Here is a 13066-nt window from a genome sequence, read left to right as displayed (position 1 = left end):
GAGTCAAAACTTTAAATATGAGTGAAAAATTCAATTAAATATTAATCTTTAGAAAGATTTAAAACACAAGGGTAAAAACGGGAAAATATTTGTATTTTTTGGTACTTTTTGCACGTTTTGTACATGTTCTAATTATGCCAGTACATGTTACAAACACATAAATTTTGAAAACTTGATATATCTACACTAGGAAGCATCAATGGCTAAATATTTTTTTCCTAACATGGCCTAGAAAGGGACAAAAGGACCAATAAAAATTGGTACTTTTTTGCTCATAAACAATAAATATATTTTTTCTAAAGTAAAAATTGTCGATTTTGCTAATATTTTAGTGGTTTTTTAAGTATATTTGTTTTAATTTTCACTGGTGTTATCTCGTAAAATAAAATCCAAGACTTTATGTAAGTTTTAAATGGCACAGCTGATGATTTTGAGTCCATGAAAAAATGTCTCACTTTTTAAATATACTTACAATTATAGGTTAACTTTAAAAGACGTGGACACCTCATTCTCAATCATACTTTTAAAAAAGTAATTAATTGCTATTATTAAATATAATAAAATAATAGTTCAAAATTAGGGAACATGCAGCAGGTAAAAATTAGTTTTAATTTTCTGTAATAAACACGACTTTTGAAGAACCGTTATTCTGTTTTGGGTCAAATTTCTTTTGTTTACTACTTGGACAATTGTCTTTCATATTGAATTCAAACAAAGGCAAAAAATAATCAAAAAATTTTTGAGTTTTTTCCCCCTAAATTTGCAAAATCCGACACTGTGAATCGGCTGGAAATTACGTATTTTTTGAGACCCATTTCTAAAAGACTGAAGTAATTTTTTTTCTAACATCTTGTAATGAGATCAAGATTTTCAATCGAAATAAACTTGATAAATTTATTGTTTTCAATAAAAACGTTAATATACATAAATAGTACAACAATAGTGTTATATGTGTGTGTTCTGGCTTCCGAATTCACAAGACCCGAATTCACAAGTTCCCGTTCACTTCCGAACAAAAAAATTAAAATAAAAAAATTAAAAAATTAAATAGAAATAGTTAGGTGAAAGCAAAACGAATATACTTTTTCATTGCGAGAAATCGCTTAAGAGTAAAATAAAATGTCAAAATCTACCACTTTAGAAATTAATTTCTTTAAATAAATTATTTTTTTAAAAATTTAATCATTTTAAATTCTAAAAAATTGCATTTTAAATCAATGCAATAGAATAAAAGCTCCAGAATTTTTTTATTATTTTAAAAAATTTTCATTTATTTTTACGCGGGATATAATTACAATTGTGTGTATTGCCAAATTTTTCTTTTACATTTGTTAAACTTGTTGTAAAACCAAATTTGAATCCAAGTGAAAACGGGAACATCACATTTTTAATTTCGTATGAAATCTTGATTTCATGTGAATTTGAAATGTTGTGAAAGCCAGAACAGACATAATAACCTTGTTTTCGATAGACTTAATGTAAAACAAAGGAAATTACACAAGATATACATATATGTATATTGATATTAACCCTTCAAAATAATCAAATTAATAATTTAATTAATATGGATATTTTTGATTAATTTCATTAATTTAAATAAATACCTGATTATTTTTAGATTACATATTTGTAATCGTAATCAATTAATAATCACACATTTTCTACCAGAGAATAAATTAATTATTACGATTATTTTTGAAAAATAATTTAATTGATTATTAAATATTAAAAATTATTTTTCCAACAAATTTGTCTGCTTTGATGGTTTGTTAATAAACAAGCATGTACATTAGGGTATAACTTTTTGCAATTTTTGTGAATATCAAAAATACCATAGCAAGACCTTGTAGAGCGTGAACAGATCTTAAGGAATATGGTATTATCCCGCACCAAAGGCGATGAAGTTTTGTATAAAAATTACTTTTTCTAAATGAGAAAAATAAACCTAGCAAAAACTGGAAATAGCTTGTACATAACCACTTACTTTTCAATTAATACTACTTACCGTTTTCATTACTTTTAACTACTCTTATAATGACTTACATATAATCAGATAAGTACTTAATTTTGATTTTTGCCGTTATATTTGCAATTTTTATTGAATTGCGCCCTAGCAACTGTTTTTCACACACATAGAAAGAAAATAGCTTTTCTGTGAAAACCATTACTGGACGCACAATAAAGTTTATGATGGGATTTATTATTTATTCATTTATAGCAATGTTTTATTCCTTATTGGAAAGATAATTTTTATTTCACTACGGTTTCAAGCGAATTTCCCAATATTGCTTAGCTTTAGTTTAATATTCACAGTTTATGGGTTAACATTTTTCGATTTTACTAAAACTTCAGATACATGCTTCCTATTACCTTGAATTTTGTATATATTCTTTAAAAGCTTATGTAAAATGCATAACAGTAAAGAATAAATACTGTTTTTCAAAAATTTAAACAAAAATAGTTTTCTCCGAAATCCTCAAAATTCAATTCGCAGGTACCGCTTATATGTGAGAGGAATCGGCCTAATTTCTTTATTATTTTATTTCCTTCTTTATTGTCAATAAGTCACTTGGAGATTTTCTTAAAATTTTTAAATTTGCTTAACAAAATTGCAAAAAGTTTGAAACTGGATTTTTGAAAATGCCGTGTGAAGGATTTATGACTATAACCCAAATACGGTTTACTCTATCTAATAAGGATAAAACTCACATTTGAGTTAATATGAATATATTTAAAGTAATGACATGATCTTATTAGAAAATTTCCCGAAATTAGTTTTTTTAAATATTTCTCATTTAAGTGTTTTGTGACACTAAATGATCGTAGGAATTTGTAATAACCTTTTACATTTTTGACCGATTATTGTGTTTTATATCTTATTGGAACGATAACTGAATGTATATTCCAATTATTTTCTGTTAAAAACCCAAAAAATACATTTAGTGCCAAAATCGTTGTAAAAATCGCTTTCCTCATCAGAGCCGTGGCGTCACCAGTTAATGTGGTCTATCGCGATAAATTTTTCAGGAATGCACTTCTATAACTCTAAGTATAAGTCTAAAGGCACAGAGGCCGTTATTCGCAATTTCTGTAAAAGTACAGAATTTCATATTTGGGACTCAAGTATATAGTCAAAAGGAATAAAGGATGATAATGTGGAAGATTGGTTGGAAAATTTACTTTTTTATTTCCATATTCGGAATCAGCACACTAAATAACACTGGGATTAGTGAAATCATTTAAAAAGTTTTTTCATCGATGGCATGTGTTATGTTTGTATAAAAAAAATGTCAAATTATTTACCGGATTTTACCCTTTTCAAAAGATTTACAGCACCGGTTCCCGTTATCCGATTGGACTAAAATTTAACACCAGTTAGTTTTATTAATAAAATAAGAGCCATCCAAGTAAATCGATATTTTTTGGGCCCTTCTAGAGTACGCTTTTACCTTGTTAACCGAATCCAAATATTAGGTCGGACGATATTTATTGAAAAAGTAACTGATATTCGGTCGTTGAAATTATTTGCAAACCTCACAACCATGGCACACTTAACAAGGTTCCAGCACTTGAGAAGAAACGCACGATTGTCAATTTTTTATATGGAGTTTGACAAACACGCGGTTTATGCCTGTATACTAGTCTATGTATAAAAAATTGTAAACAATGATCAGCTGGGCTAATAATGTCACCTTGTATTCAGTACACCCTGCTCACAACAATAGAATTGATAAGAAAAACAAATTGATAAAATGCACAAACACTTAAATTCTGAATTGTTGTGAGGGGTATTAAATGGTAAACAATTTGCACTATATTAGTTGATGATTATAGAATGCCATCTATAAAATCCAAGGTGCTTTAAAAACGTTCGGTTAATTCACTTAGAGCAGTATTGTTGAGAAAAGAAAAATGGATTTTATTCCAACGGGTAAGTTTTGACGAGTAATGCATACATGTAACATCTAACTAAATTTAAATATTTTAGAACATCAGCATAGACGTTTAAACCCTTTGACAGGACAGTGGGTACTTGTGTGTCCCCACCGAATGTTAAGGCCCTGGTCGGGACAACAAGAGTCGCCCCAAAAAAATGATTTGTTGGAATTTGACCCAACCAATCCGCTCTGTCCTGGTGTTACAAGACCTAACGGTGTCGTAAGGAATATTAATATACATACATATATCAGATTACTTGATATTTCACAAAGTATGATTAAACTTTCTGTTCTTTTAGGTAAATCCTGTTTATGAAGGAACTTTTGTGTTCACTAATGATTTTCCGGCTTTACTGGAAGATATACCGTCACCACCAGAGAGCGACGATCCTCTTTTTCAGTCAGCTGCTGCTAGAGGTACTTGCAGGGTAATGTGTTTTCATCCTAAATCTAATTTAACTCTTCCTCTAATGACGCTTCTCTCAATTGAGAATGTCATTCATGAGTGGATTAATCAGTACAATGAGTTGAGTCAGAAATATACTTGGGTGCAGATATTTGAAAACAAAGGTTCTGCAATGGGTTGTTCAAATCCACATCCACACTGTCAAATTTGGGCTTGCTCATTTTTGCCTTCCGATCCAGCTCTTAAAAATGAAAATTTGCAGAAGTACTATAGACAGCATAAAAGACCATTGCTGGATGATTATGTTGTTAGAGAAATAGATCGAAAAGAAAGAATTGTAATTCTAAATCCAGATTGGATCGTTGTTGTTCCATATTGGGCTGCATGGCCTTTTGAAACAATGATTATATCCCGTAATAAGAACAAACGCATCAATGATCTTACTGAAAAGCAACAAAAAAATTTGGCCAAAGTTATGAAACAGTTAACAACCAAATACGATAACTTATTTAAGTGTTCATTTCCTTATTCAATGGGTTTTCATGGTGCACCCTCTGGTGATATGTCTACAGACGATGACAGCCATTGGACTTTGCATGCCATTTATTACCCACCTCTGCTACGATCTGCAACTGTAAGAAAATTTATGGTGGGTTTTGAATTACTGTGCCAATCTCAAAGAGATTTAACAGCAGAACAAGCGGCACACCGTTTAAGAGAACTAGATGGCGATAATCACTATTTAAACAACTAAATATATTCCACAAGTTCTTGTTTTTTAATAAAAAATTCCATTAAACATAATAATAAAAACCTCTAACGAGTAAAAATCATTGCAAATCAAACCGATAAAACTGTATGCCTTTAAACAAGAGCTTTAAAACTATTTTTCATATAACATTCAAATAAGGCCTAAAAATTAAATTAAATAAATTTTTGTAAAGTGTAAGTATAATTACACTTTAATTTTTGCCATTAATTTTCACAATTGTCCATACATTAATGTTCCATTTAAGGTTACAAACATAACTACATACAAATATTTATTTTTAAACTTTAACCCATTTACAGCCAATCAAAAAGTACAAGTTAAATTTTTGAATCTTCAAGGTATATTTATTTTCAACAATGCAAAAAAGCAGAAACGAAAAAAAAAATATTAAAAAATATGAATAATTAGGACATTAGAGGGGATTTCCGTTTTTATGTAGCTCGCGTTTTTTAACGGTTTAGAACCGTCACAGAAACTAGAAACGGAGTGAAATGGCAGACACGGGCATTACTATGTTATCAGATTATTTTAGACCGTTTGTTTTAAATTAATAACTGTCATACTTTGTTTAAAAAATTATAACAAATTTATTTTATGACATGTTTTTAGTATATTTTTGGCCACTGAAGTTTAATAGATTATTATAACAATAACATTGAATTTAGTTAAATTGTTTGATTTAATATTTATTCTGAGCACTTTCCTCTACTCAATAATGCAAAAATAAATAAACCAGAGTTAACCGTTAATATTTATTAATTAATATTAATATTTGAATAATATTATTTCAGTACATATTTCGCTTCTTTAGATCGGATTCGAAAATACTTGATACAAATTTATTTTAGTGCTAAATATGAAATGCGATTTCAATAATTCGACTCAAACTATTTGATGTTCACAATATAAAAAATTTCATAAAAAAAGTTTCTTTAAATTTAAAGTAATAACAGAAAAATTCAAAATATAAAAAGTTTTATATAAAATCGAATCGAGTTAACAAACATAAGATAATCATAAATAAAAACATAAGTACAAATAAATATATAGAAACATTTTTAAAGGAAAACAAGTATGAAATTATAGTCGCGCGAGGCCGACCATATAATACCCTACACCTGTTACAAAATTAAAATGTGATTTAGTTTTCATAATAAAGCATTTAAGTTGAATTGTACCTTGTCTCAGATGTACTTAAGCCATTTATTGTTGAATAAAATTGTGGATATTTAAGTCAAATTTTGAAGGGGGCTTTGTATAGGGGCTATGGTCAAATGAGACCTTATAATAATAAAATTCATGAGTTTTGCAGCATAGAAGATCATGGGCCAAATTTCATTGAATTATCTTCAAAATTGCGACCTGTAGTTTGATTACAAGGTTTACAAGCCCTATTCGGGGGTTCAGTTGTATGGGGGCTAGGTGAAATAATGGACCGATGTAAACCATTTTCAATGGGCTTCGTCTCCGATACTATAGAAGATCGTGTGCCAAATTTCATTGAATTATCTTCAAAATTGCGACCTGTAGTTTGATTATAAGGTTTACAAGCCCTATTCAATGTTTCAAAAAAAAAAATAATAATTTTTTAAATTTGTTAATAAAAAATCAATTTTTAAAAACAGGCTTTGTGGTCACTTAGTGGGATGCAAGGGGCATATGTAAAAAACAAAAACTTTGCTTTTTGATATAAAATATTTTTTTGATAGATACCCCAATCGCATCCCACTAAGCGACTATAAAGCCCTTAAAGAAAATTATATAAGCTTTCTTTTGAGCAAAAAATAAAATTTTTTTAAACAAATTTAAAAACTAAATTTAATTCTTTTTGGAAACGGTGAAGAAATGGATATCTAAACTCCTTTGGACAACTTTTGCTAGGACCAATAGGTGAAAAGTTACACTAATTTGAATAAAACCTTGTAAGTTCGGCTGTTCTTGACCGTTAGAGCTGAAAACTTGCATCTGGCCTATTATCCAATAGTACTAATCCTGGAGCAAAAAACGAAACACAGCGATTTTAAAAGTTGGGTCACTTGATACGAAATTGCCCATATGATTAATTTATTTTTAGAGATAAGGTGAAATCTCTTATTAAGCATACAGACATTTACATCCATGCATATGTCATCGACACATTTATGCATTGGTGGTTGTAAGTAAAAAGTTCAAGAATAGTTTGTTCACTTTTTGTATTTAAAAAACCACATTATTTTTAAGTTTAATTAAAGTAATTTTCTTTATTTTTTGATTAATAAAAATCATTATGCTTCTTATGTAGTATGTATAACAAATTTATTTAAAAGCATTTATATTTTTTTTTGTTTTGGCTATAAGTATTGCAAAGAGTAATTTTTAAAACCTAAATAAAAAATCCACTCTGTAGCATGTATAATATTAGTAGCTTTTATAATAGGCATTGTACATCTTTAATACCTTGATACTTATAGGAATACGTGTAATACCTATATCGTTGTAATTATGCAAATCACTAATTAACATTCAAGAATTCCGCATTAGAAGCCGAAAATTATTAAAGCAAAAATATAAATACATAATTCCTATAAAGTTATTAGTCTTAATTAGAGCTATTTATATTTTTGGTAACGATATGATACTATAATGACAGCATTATTATTACACACCTATATGTACTTATGTGTAAGTATTTCTGTGTAAGACACTTATAATAATGTAATCAAAAGCTGTCCATGAAACGGTCTTAGAATTTCTTCATTACTGCACGCTGCTCTAGAGCTTGGATTTCACTAAGTAAAAGGGCCACATTGTAACGTAATCGATGAAACATTGACAACGGTAGTTCAAGAGTGCGATAGCGCCCATCTGATAACTGAAAGTGCAAAATTATTGTTGGCGTGACAGCAGATGGGCCACGCGACAGTCTTTACAGGATGGGATATTGTAAGAAGACAATAATAGAGAAGTAGGTATGAATATTTATATCAATGCTACATAATATATGTTTATTATACCTCTGATGTAATGATATATTGATACGCCATTGCAAGTTTTTGGCACAGGAACGTAACATCTTTGCTTCAACAAAATTTTTTGTAAGTGAAAAACGGTGATTGTGTAAAACTTTTGTTAGATCCTCTATGCACTCGTCGCTAAATCTATAGAAATATCGGCAATTAAATCATTTTATATCAACTAATAATTAGAGAAAATAAATTCACCTAAGATCCTCCTTTAAACAATCTCTTAATTCATCCGGCTTGACAGTGCCCTTGGGAGTACGTAAAAATATTTGCATTATTTGTAAAACTGCAGCGAAAAGTTCGCAGAAGTTGTCGGGAATGTTATGTCCAGCATGAGTAAGTTTATTTAACGCTAAATCCAGAACTTCGGGGGAACATTTGCTGCTTTCAATATAATGGACCGACACCTGAATGAGGACCCTCATTACGGGTTTTGTTAGTTGAGGAAAATATTTCACGTATGGTCTTATAGTTTTGACAACAGTGTAACGAAAATTACTTGACATTTTGAAGATGTTTTCTACAATAAAAGTATCGTTTTGTCCGATTCCCAACCAGACGATGTATTCTTAAATTTGTTTGTTTTTGTTTACAATTTCTTCAATAAAAGTACAACTTTATCGCCACTAATAAAAGTAACGAGTAAATAACCATTTGCACATACATATGTTAAGTACTCATGAAACAGGGTGTTTCATATTTATGGATAAAAAATATTTAGATTTTCGAACAATTGAACCTATACATGTACCTGCTGTCGATAAAAGTCGAAACAATTATTATTTTTTGCACATTGGGGTCTCCTTTAAGTAAACATGACATATATTATTTAGAATTGATTTTTTGATAAAAATTTAATATGCTTTATTGGACTTACATTCTTGTAAATAAGTTTTGCAAAAATATTAGACGGAATCTGTTTGTACCGAAAAAATCCTAAGAGAAACTATCATGAGAGTTTGGTATCACTTGAAATGTTTTTAAGGCCTAGTACACCAGTATATAAACCACTTATTATTATGTTAGCGATTTTTAGTAATAAAATATAGGAAATAAAACTGCTCTTCATATAATTCCCTATTTAATTGTAAAAAGAACTTTCCCTAAAAAACCAAAAATCTTCCAGATGCATTAAATTTAGTCTTTCGCGAAAGTAATTGGGATATGTATAAATGTAATAAAATTATTCCGTTAATAAAATTTTGAAAAATTTTGTTTTGAAAATTTTGCAAATTGCATTAAGTTCAACTTTTTCTTTTTTTACTTCGTATCTAGAGGACTTCCTCTATTAATCGATACTGATAATTTATACCAAAACATTGTAACATTGTATAATTTGCAAAAAATAAAGTAATATTTAAAAAAATATTTTCGAAAATGTTACAAGATATGTTTTAAAATTCATACTTTACGGGCAATTGTTTAAGTCAGTGTTGATCAATCCAGTCGCATTTACACCACCTAATTAGGAAATCTCAAATCGTTATAAACGATTTGTGTAATTATTTTCATTATACAAAGTCTAAAACTAGGCATTTATACAAGTATATAAAAATCACATCTTAAAAACTAGTGTTTATAAACCGGTTAACCGAAAAACCAGTTTTTATTGCATATTTCGGTTTTTCGCAAACTGGTTTTTTTAAAACATTGGTTTTCGGTTAACCGGGTTATCCGGTTTTTAAGTCTCGGTTAACCGGTTTCAAAAAATTTAATTTTTAGTTAAAATTGTATGTTTTCTTTGATTTTTTATTGTGATTTTTAAAAATTTTGGATAGATAAATCTAAACATTATTTTCCGTTTGTGCATAGAAAACAGACCTAACCCAATAAACATCGATTCAAACCTGTGAATATTTTTGAAATTTTTCTTAACTAAATAATGTATTTTCCAAATTGTTTTCAAATTTTAAAGTTTAACCTTTGAAATAAACATGATAATTTCAAAAAACGTTTAAAAAAATATAATGTGTGATATTTATAAAATTTTCAAAGTTTTGTTTTAATTGAACTTAGAAAAGTTTCTTTCAAAAAATAAATTATTTTAGAAAAATAAAAACAGAACATTTTTTCTACAGCAAAGGAGCGAAAAAACGTTAAATATAGGAGAAATAATCGGAGATATAAAAGAAAAATATGCTAAAATAAATGTATGAATGTTTTATTTTCAGGTGATGTAAAAAAATATATGAACTTTGCAATAGTTAGCATTATAATTAGGGTTTGAAATATGTATGAAAATAATAATAAGAATACTTGAAATACGTTTGAAATTTTTTTTAGTTTCAAGCTTACCTCTAGCCTTTTTTTAAATTTGAAATACATTTGAAAAATACGTTTGATTTCTAACTGCCTTTTTGTTTGAGAAGGCCATAATTTTCCATTTGAAAACAAAAATTTTCAAATTTGTTCTCAAAGGCTATGTATGAAATTTGAATAGGTTTTCAAATATATATTTACATCATTTCAAAGGTTTTTGCTTATTGGGAAGATTGTTAAACAAATGTTAGGAAATGTTAAACATAGGAGGATGCACTTACTTGTGTACTGCGTGAGTATAATAAAAATCGAGAAGTTTCTCAAACGTTCTCAAAACGGACTTTATTTATCGAAACATAAGGATTATTGTTGCTGTCCGAGAATTTATGCTGCTGTGGTTTTTCACAAGCTGTAATGGCACTTAGGTTGATTGACAGGAAGTCAGAATGACACCTGTCAATATCCCTAAGCGTCATTCACAGTAATTTGAACAACCACAGGCGTAGCGAGGGAGGGAGGCACAATTAAAGCAGGGGCTCAATGTCTATGTCAGTCGTCGTCTACTTCCGTTCCCGATGAATCGTCGCGAGCCGGAACACTATTTATACTTGATAGTCCTGGACATAAATTTTTTTGTTAATATAGATGCATTATATATTTAAAGATCAATTTATTCCTCCTATGGCAACTTCCGTTTTATGATATATTAATGTACATATCTATACTAAAAAGTGCAAATATCTTATTAAGTAATTCATAATATTTCGCAAAATGACATTTCCAAACATTTCGGTTAACCGGTTTAACCGGTTTTTTATACTCGGTTAACCGACAAACCGGTTTTCTATAAATGGTAAATTTTCGGTTAACCGAAAAACCGGTTTTATATAAACACTATTAAAAACCAACCTTTATAGTTTTTTCAAGCACTTATTTTAATTCAATATAAATTATAATTTGAGATAACATATTAACAAAATTTGTTGTTAAAAGCACAAGAATTTTTTGAATCTCGATATGTTTTTCGAAAGCTGTATACAATTTAAGAGTTTGCAGAATTTCATTTCAGCACATAAAATTTAAGTAGGAATCCAATAAGCAAAAACCTTTGAAATGATGTAAATGTGTATTTGAAAACCTATTCAAATTTCATACATAGCCTTTGAGAACAAATTTGAAAATTTTTGTTTTCAAATGGAAAATTATGGCCTTCTCAAACAAAAAGGCAGTTAGAAATCAAACGTATTTTTCAAATGTATTTCAAATTTAAAAAAAGGCTAGAGGTAAGCTTGAAACTAAAAAAATTTTCAAACGTATTTCAAGTATTCTTTATTATTATTTTCATACATATTTCAAACCCTAATTATAATGCTAACTATTGCAAAATTCATATATTTTTTTTACATCACCTGAAAATAAAACATTCATACATTTATTTTAGCATATTTTTCTTTTATATCTCCGATTATTTCTCCTATATTTAACGTTTTTTCGCTCCCTTGCTGTAGAAAAAATGTTCTGTTTTTATTTTTCTAAAATAATTTATTTTTTGAAAGAAACTTTTCTAAGTTCAATTAAAACAAAACTTTGAAAATTTTATAAATATCACACATTATATTTTTTTAAGCGTTTTTTGAAATTATCATGTTTATTTCAAAGGCTAAACTTTAAAATTTGAAAACAATTTGGAAAATACATTATTTAGTTAAGAAAATTTTCAAAAATATTCACAGGTTTGAATCGATGTTTATTGGGAATGAATTTTATTCAACCTAGAAAAAAAAAAAAAAACAATAAACATCTGGTATAGTGATATTACCTTATAAATACGTCATGATTATGTCATTTTTATGTCAAGAATGAGAGTAAATCTTAGTTTTACATGGAAATGTCAAGAGAAAAATATTGTATGAGTGCATTAGGAAAATTGAAATATGTATAACTGCATTAGGGCAATTCACACCTACTATACTATAGTTTAGCAACTATAGTACAAATAATTATGTTTATTTGTTCAATTAACATCACTGTAATTTGATTTTATTTACGTTTTATTTTGTAAAACGAAATACATACATATATTTAAGCTACGTTCACAATGACTGGAGTGAACTAAAATATTGTTTATAAAATAAATACAATTCGCAAGAGAGCTTTATCATTGTGAACGTACATAGCTTTAAACGTTAGGAATTTTTTCCATAATTTTTACCCCTTCATCTTCTTTAGATTGGGTATATACATAAGTTTGTCATTCCGTTTATAATTTCCACAATAATTTTCCCATAATGTAATGTATATGACATTACATACATCCGAGTCGAGTTGGGGTCCAAATCTTAAATAACTCTATAACATATGGTTACGAGGAGATTACTATTTAAAATCGGCAAAATTCCGAAACAAACAAATTTATAATACATTTCGGATACAATGCTCGATTCACTCTAGACCATTCATTTTATAATGTCTAGGGAAATAATTAAACATATGTTCTATATCTGGATATAGTAAAAAGATATGGGTTTTTGGGGATTGTAATAATTTTTTTACCTTTCATGCACAGAATATGAATTTTTTATTATAATAAAATTGAAAATTGAAGAAAAATTTAGAAAATGTTCTTAAAAAGTTTTGAAAATATTTTTTAAATTGAAAAAATATATCGAGGGACTATAATTAATAGTCG

General features: G+C 28.3%; 2 protein-coding genes across 2 annotated transcripts; one reads left to right on the top strand and one right to left on the bottom strand.

The window, feature by feature from the left end:
• Positions 1 to 3693: 3693 nt before the first annotated feature.
• LOC119615994 (probable galactose-1-phosphate uridylyltransferase) lies at positions 3694 to 5323 on the top strand. Its single transcript, XM_037972097.1, has 3 exons — positions 3694 to 3931; positions 3989 to 4158; positions 4238 to 5323. The coding sequence occupies exons 1-3, from the start codon at positions 3913 to 3915 to the stop codon at positions 5096 to 5098; spliced, it is 1050 nt and encodes a 349-aa protein (XP_037828025.1). The 5' UTR covers positions 3694 to 3912; the 3' UTR covers positions 5099 to 5323.
• Positions 5324 to 7380: 2057 nt separating this feature from the next.
• Positions 7381 to 8755, bottom strand: LOC119615996 (COMM domain-containing protein 5). The gene is made up of 3 exons (XM_037972099.1): positions 8317 to 8755; positions 8110 to 8253; positions 7381 to 8019 (listed from the first exon to the last, which is right to left on the bottom strand). The coding sequence occupies exons 1-3, from the start codon at positions 8622 to 8624 to the stop codon at positions 7839 to 7841; spliced, it is 633 nt and encodes a 210-aa protein (XP_037828027.1). The 5' UTR covers positions 8625 to 8755; the 3' UTR covers positions 7381 to 7838.
• Between the last annotated feature and the right edge of the window lie 4311 nt (positions 8756 to 13066).

This window comes from Lucilia sericata, unplaced genomic scaffold (assembly GCF_015586225.1).
Source record: "Lucilia sericata isolate MDLA Ls3-8-SP2 unplaced genomic scaffold, ASM1558622v1 Contig000051F_arrow, whole genome shotgun sequence".
NCBI lineage: Eukaryota > Metazoa > Arthropoda > Insecta > Diptera > Calliphoridae > Lucilia > Lucilia sericata.
The sequence above is the reverse complement of the archived record's forward strand: the minus strand, read 5'-3'. Positions and strand labels throughout refer to the sequence as shown.

What these genes read in the sequence shown, in the direction of transcription:
- LOC119615994 (XM_037972097.1), top strand. An exon ending in TTACAAGACCTAACGGTGTC is followed by an intron (nt 4,159 to 4,237) that starts GTAAGGAATATT and finishes CTGTTCTTTTAG; the next exon opens with GTAAATCCTGTTTATGAAGG.
- LOC119615996 (XM_037972099.1), bottom strand. Translation starts at nt 8,624, where the DNA reads ATGTCAAGTAATTTTCGTTACACTGTTGTCAAAACTATAAGACCATAC. An exon ending in TGTTTAAAGGAGGATCTTAG is followed by an intron (nt 8,254 to 8,316) that starts GTGAATTTATTT and finishes ATATTTCTATAG; the next exon opens with ATTTAGCGACGAGTGCATAG. An exon ending in AATATATCATTACATCAGAG is followed by an intron (nt 8,020 to 8,109) that starts GTATAATAAACA and finishes CATCCTGTAAAG; the next exon opens with ACTGTCGCGTGGCCCATCTG.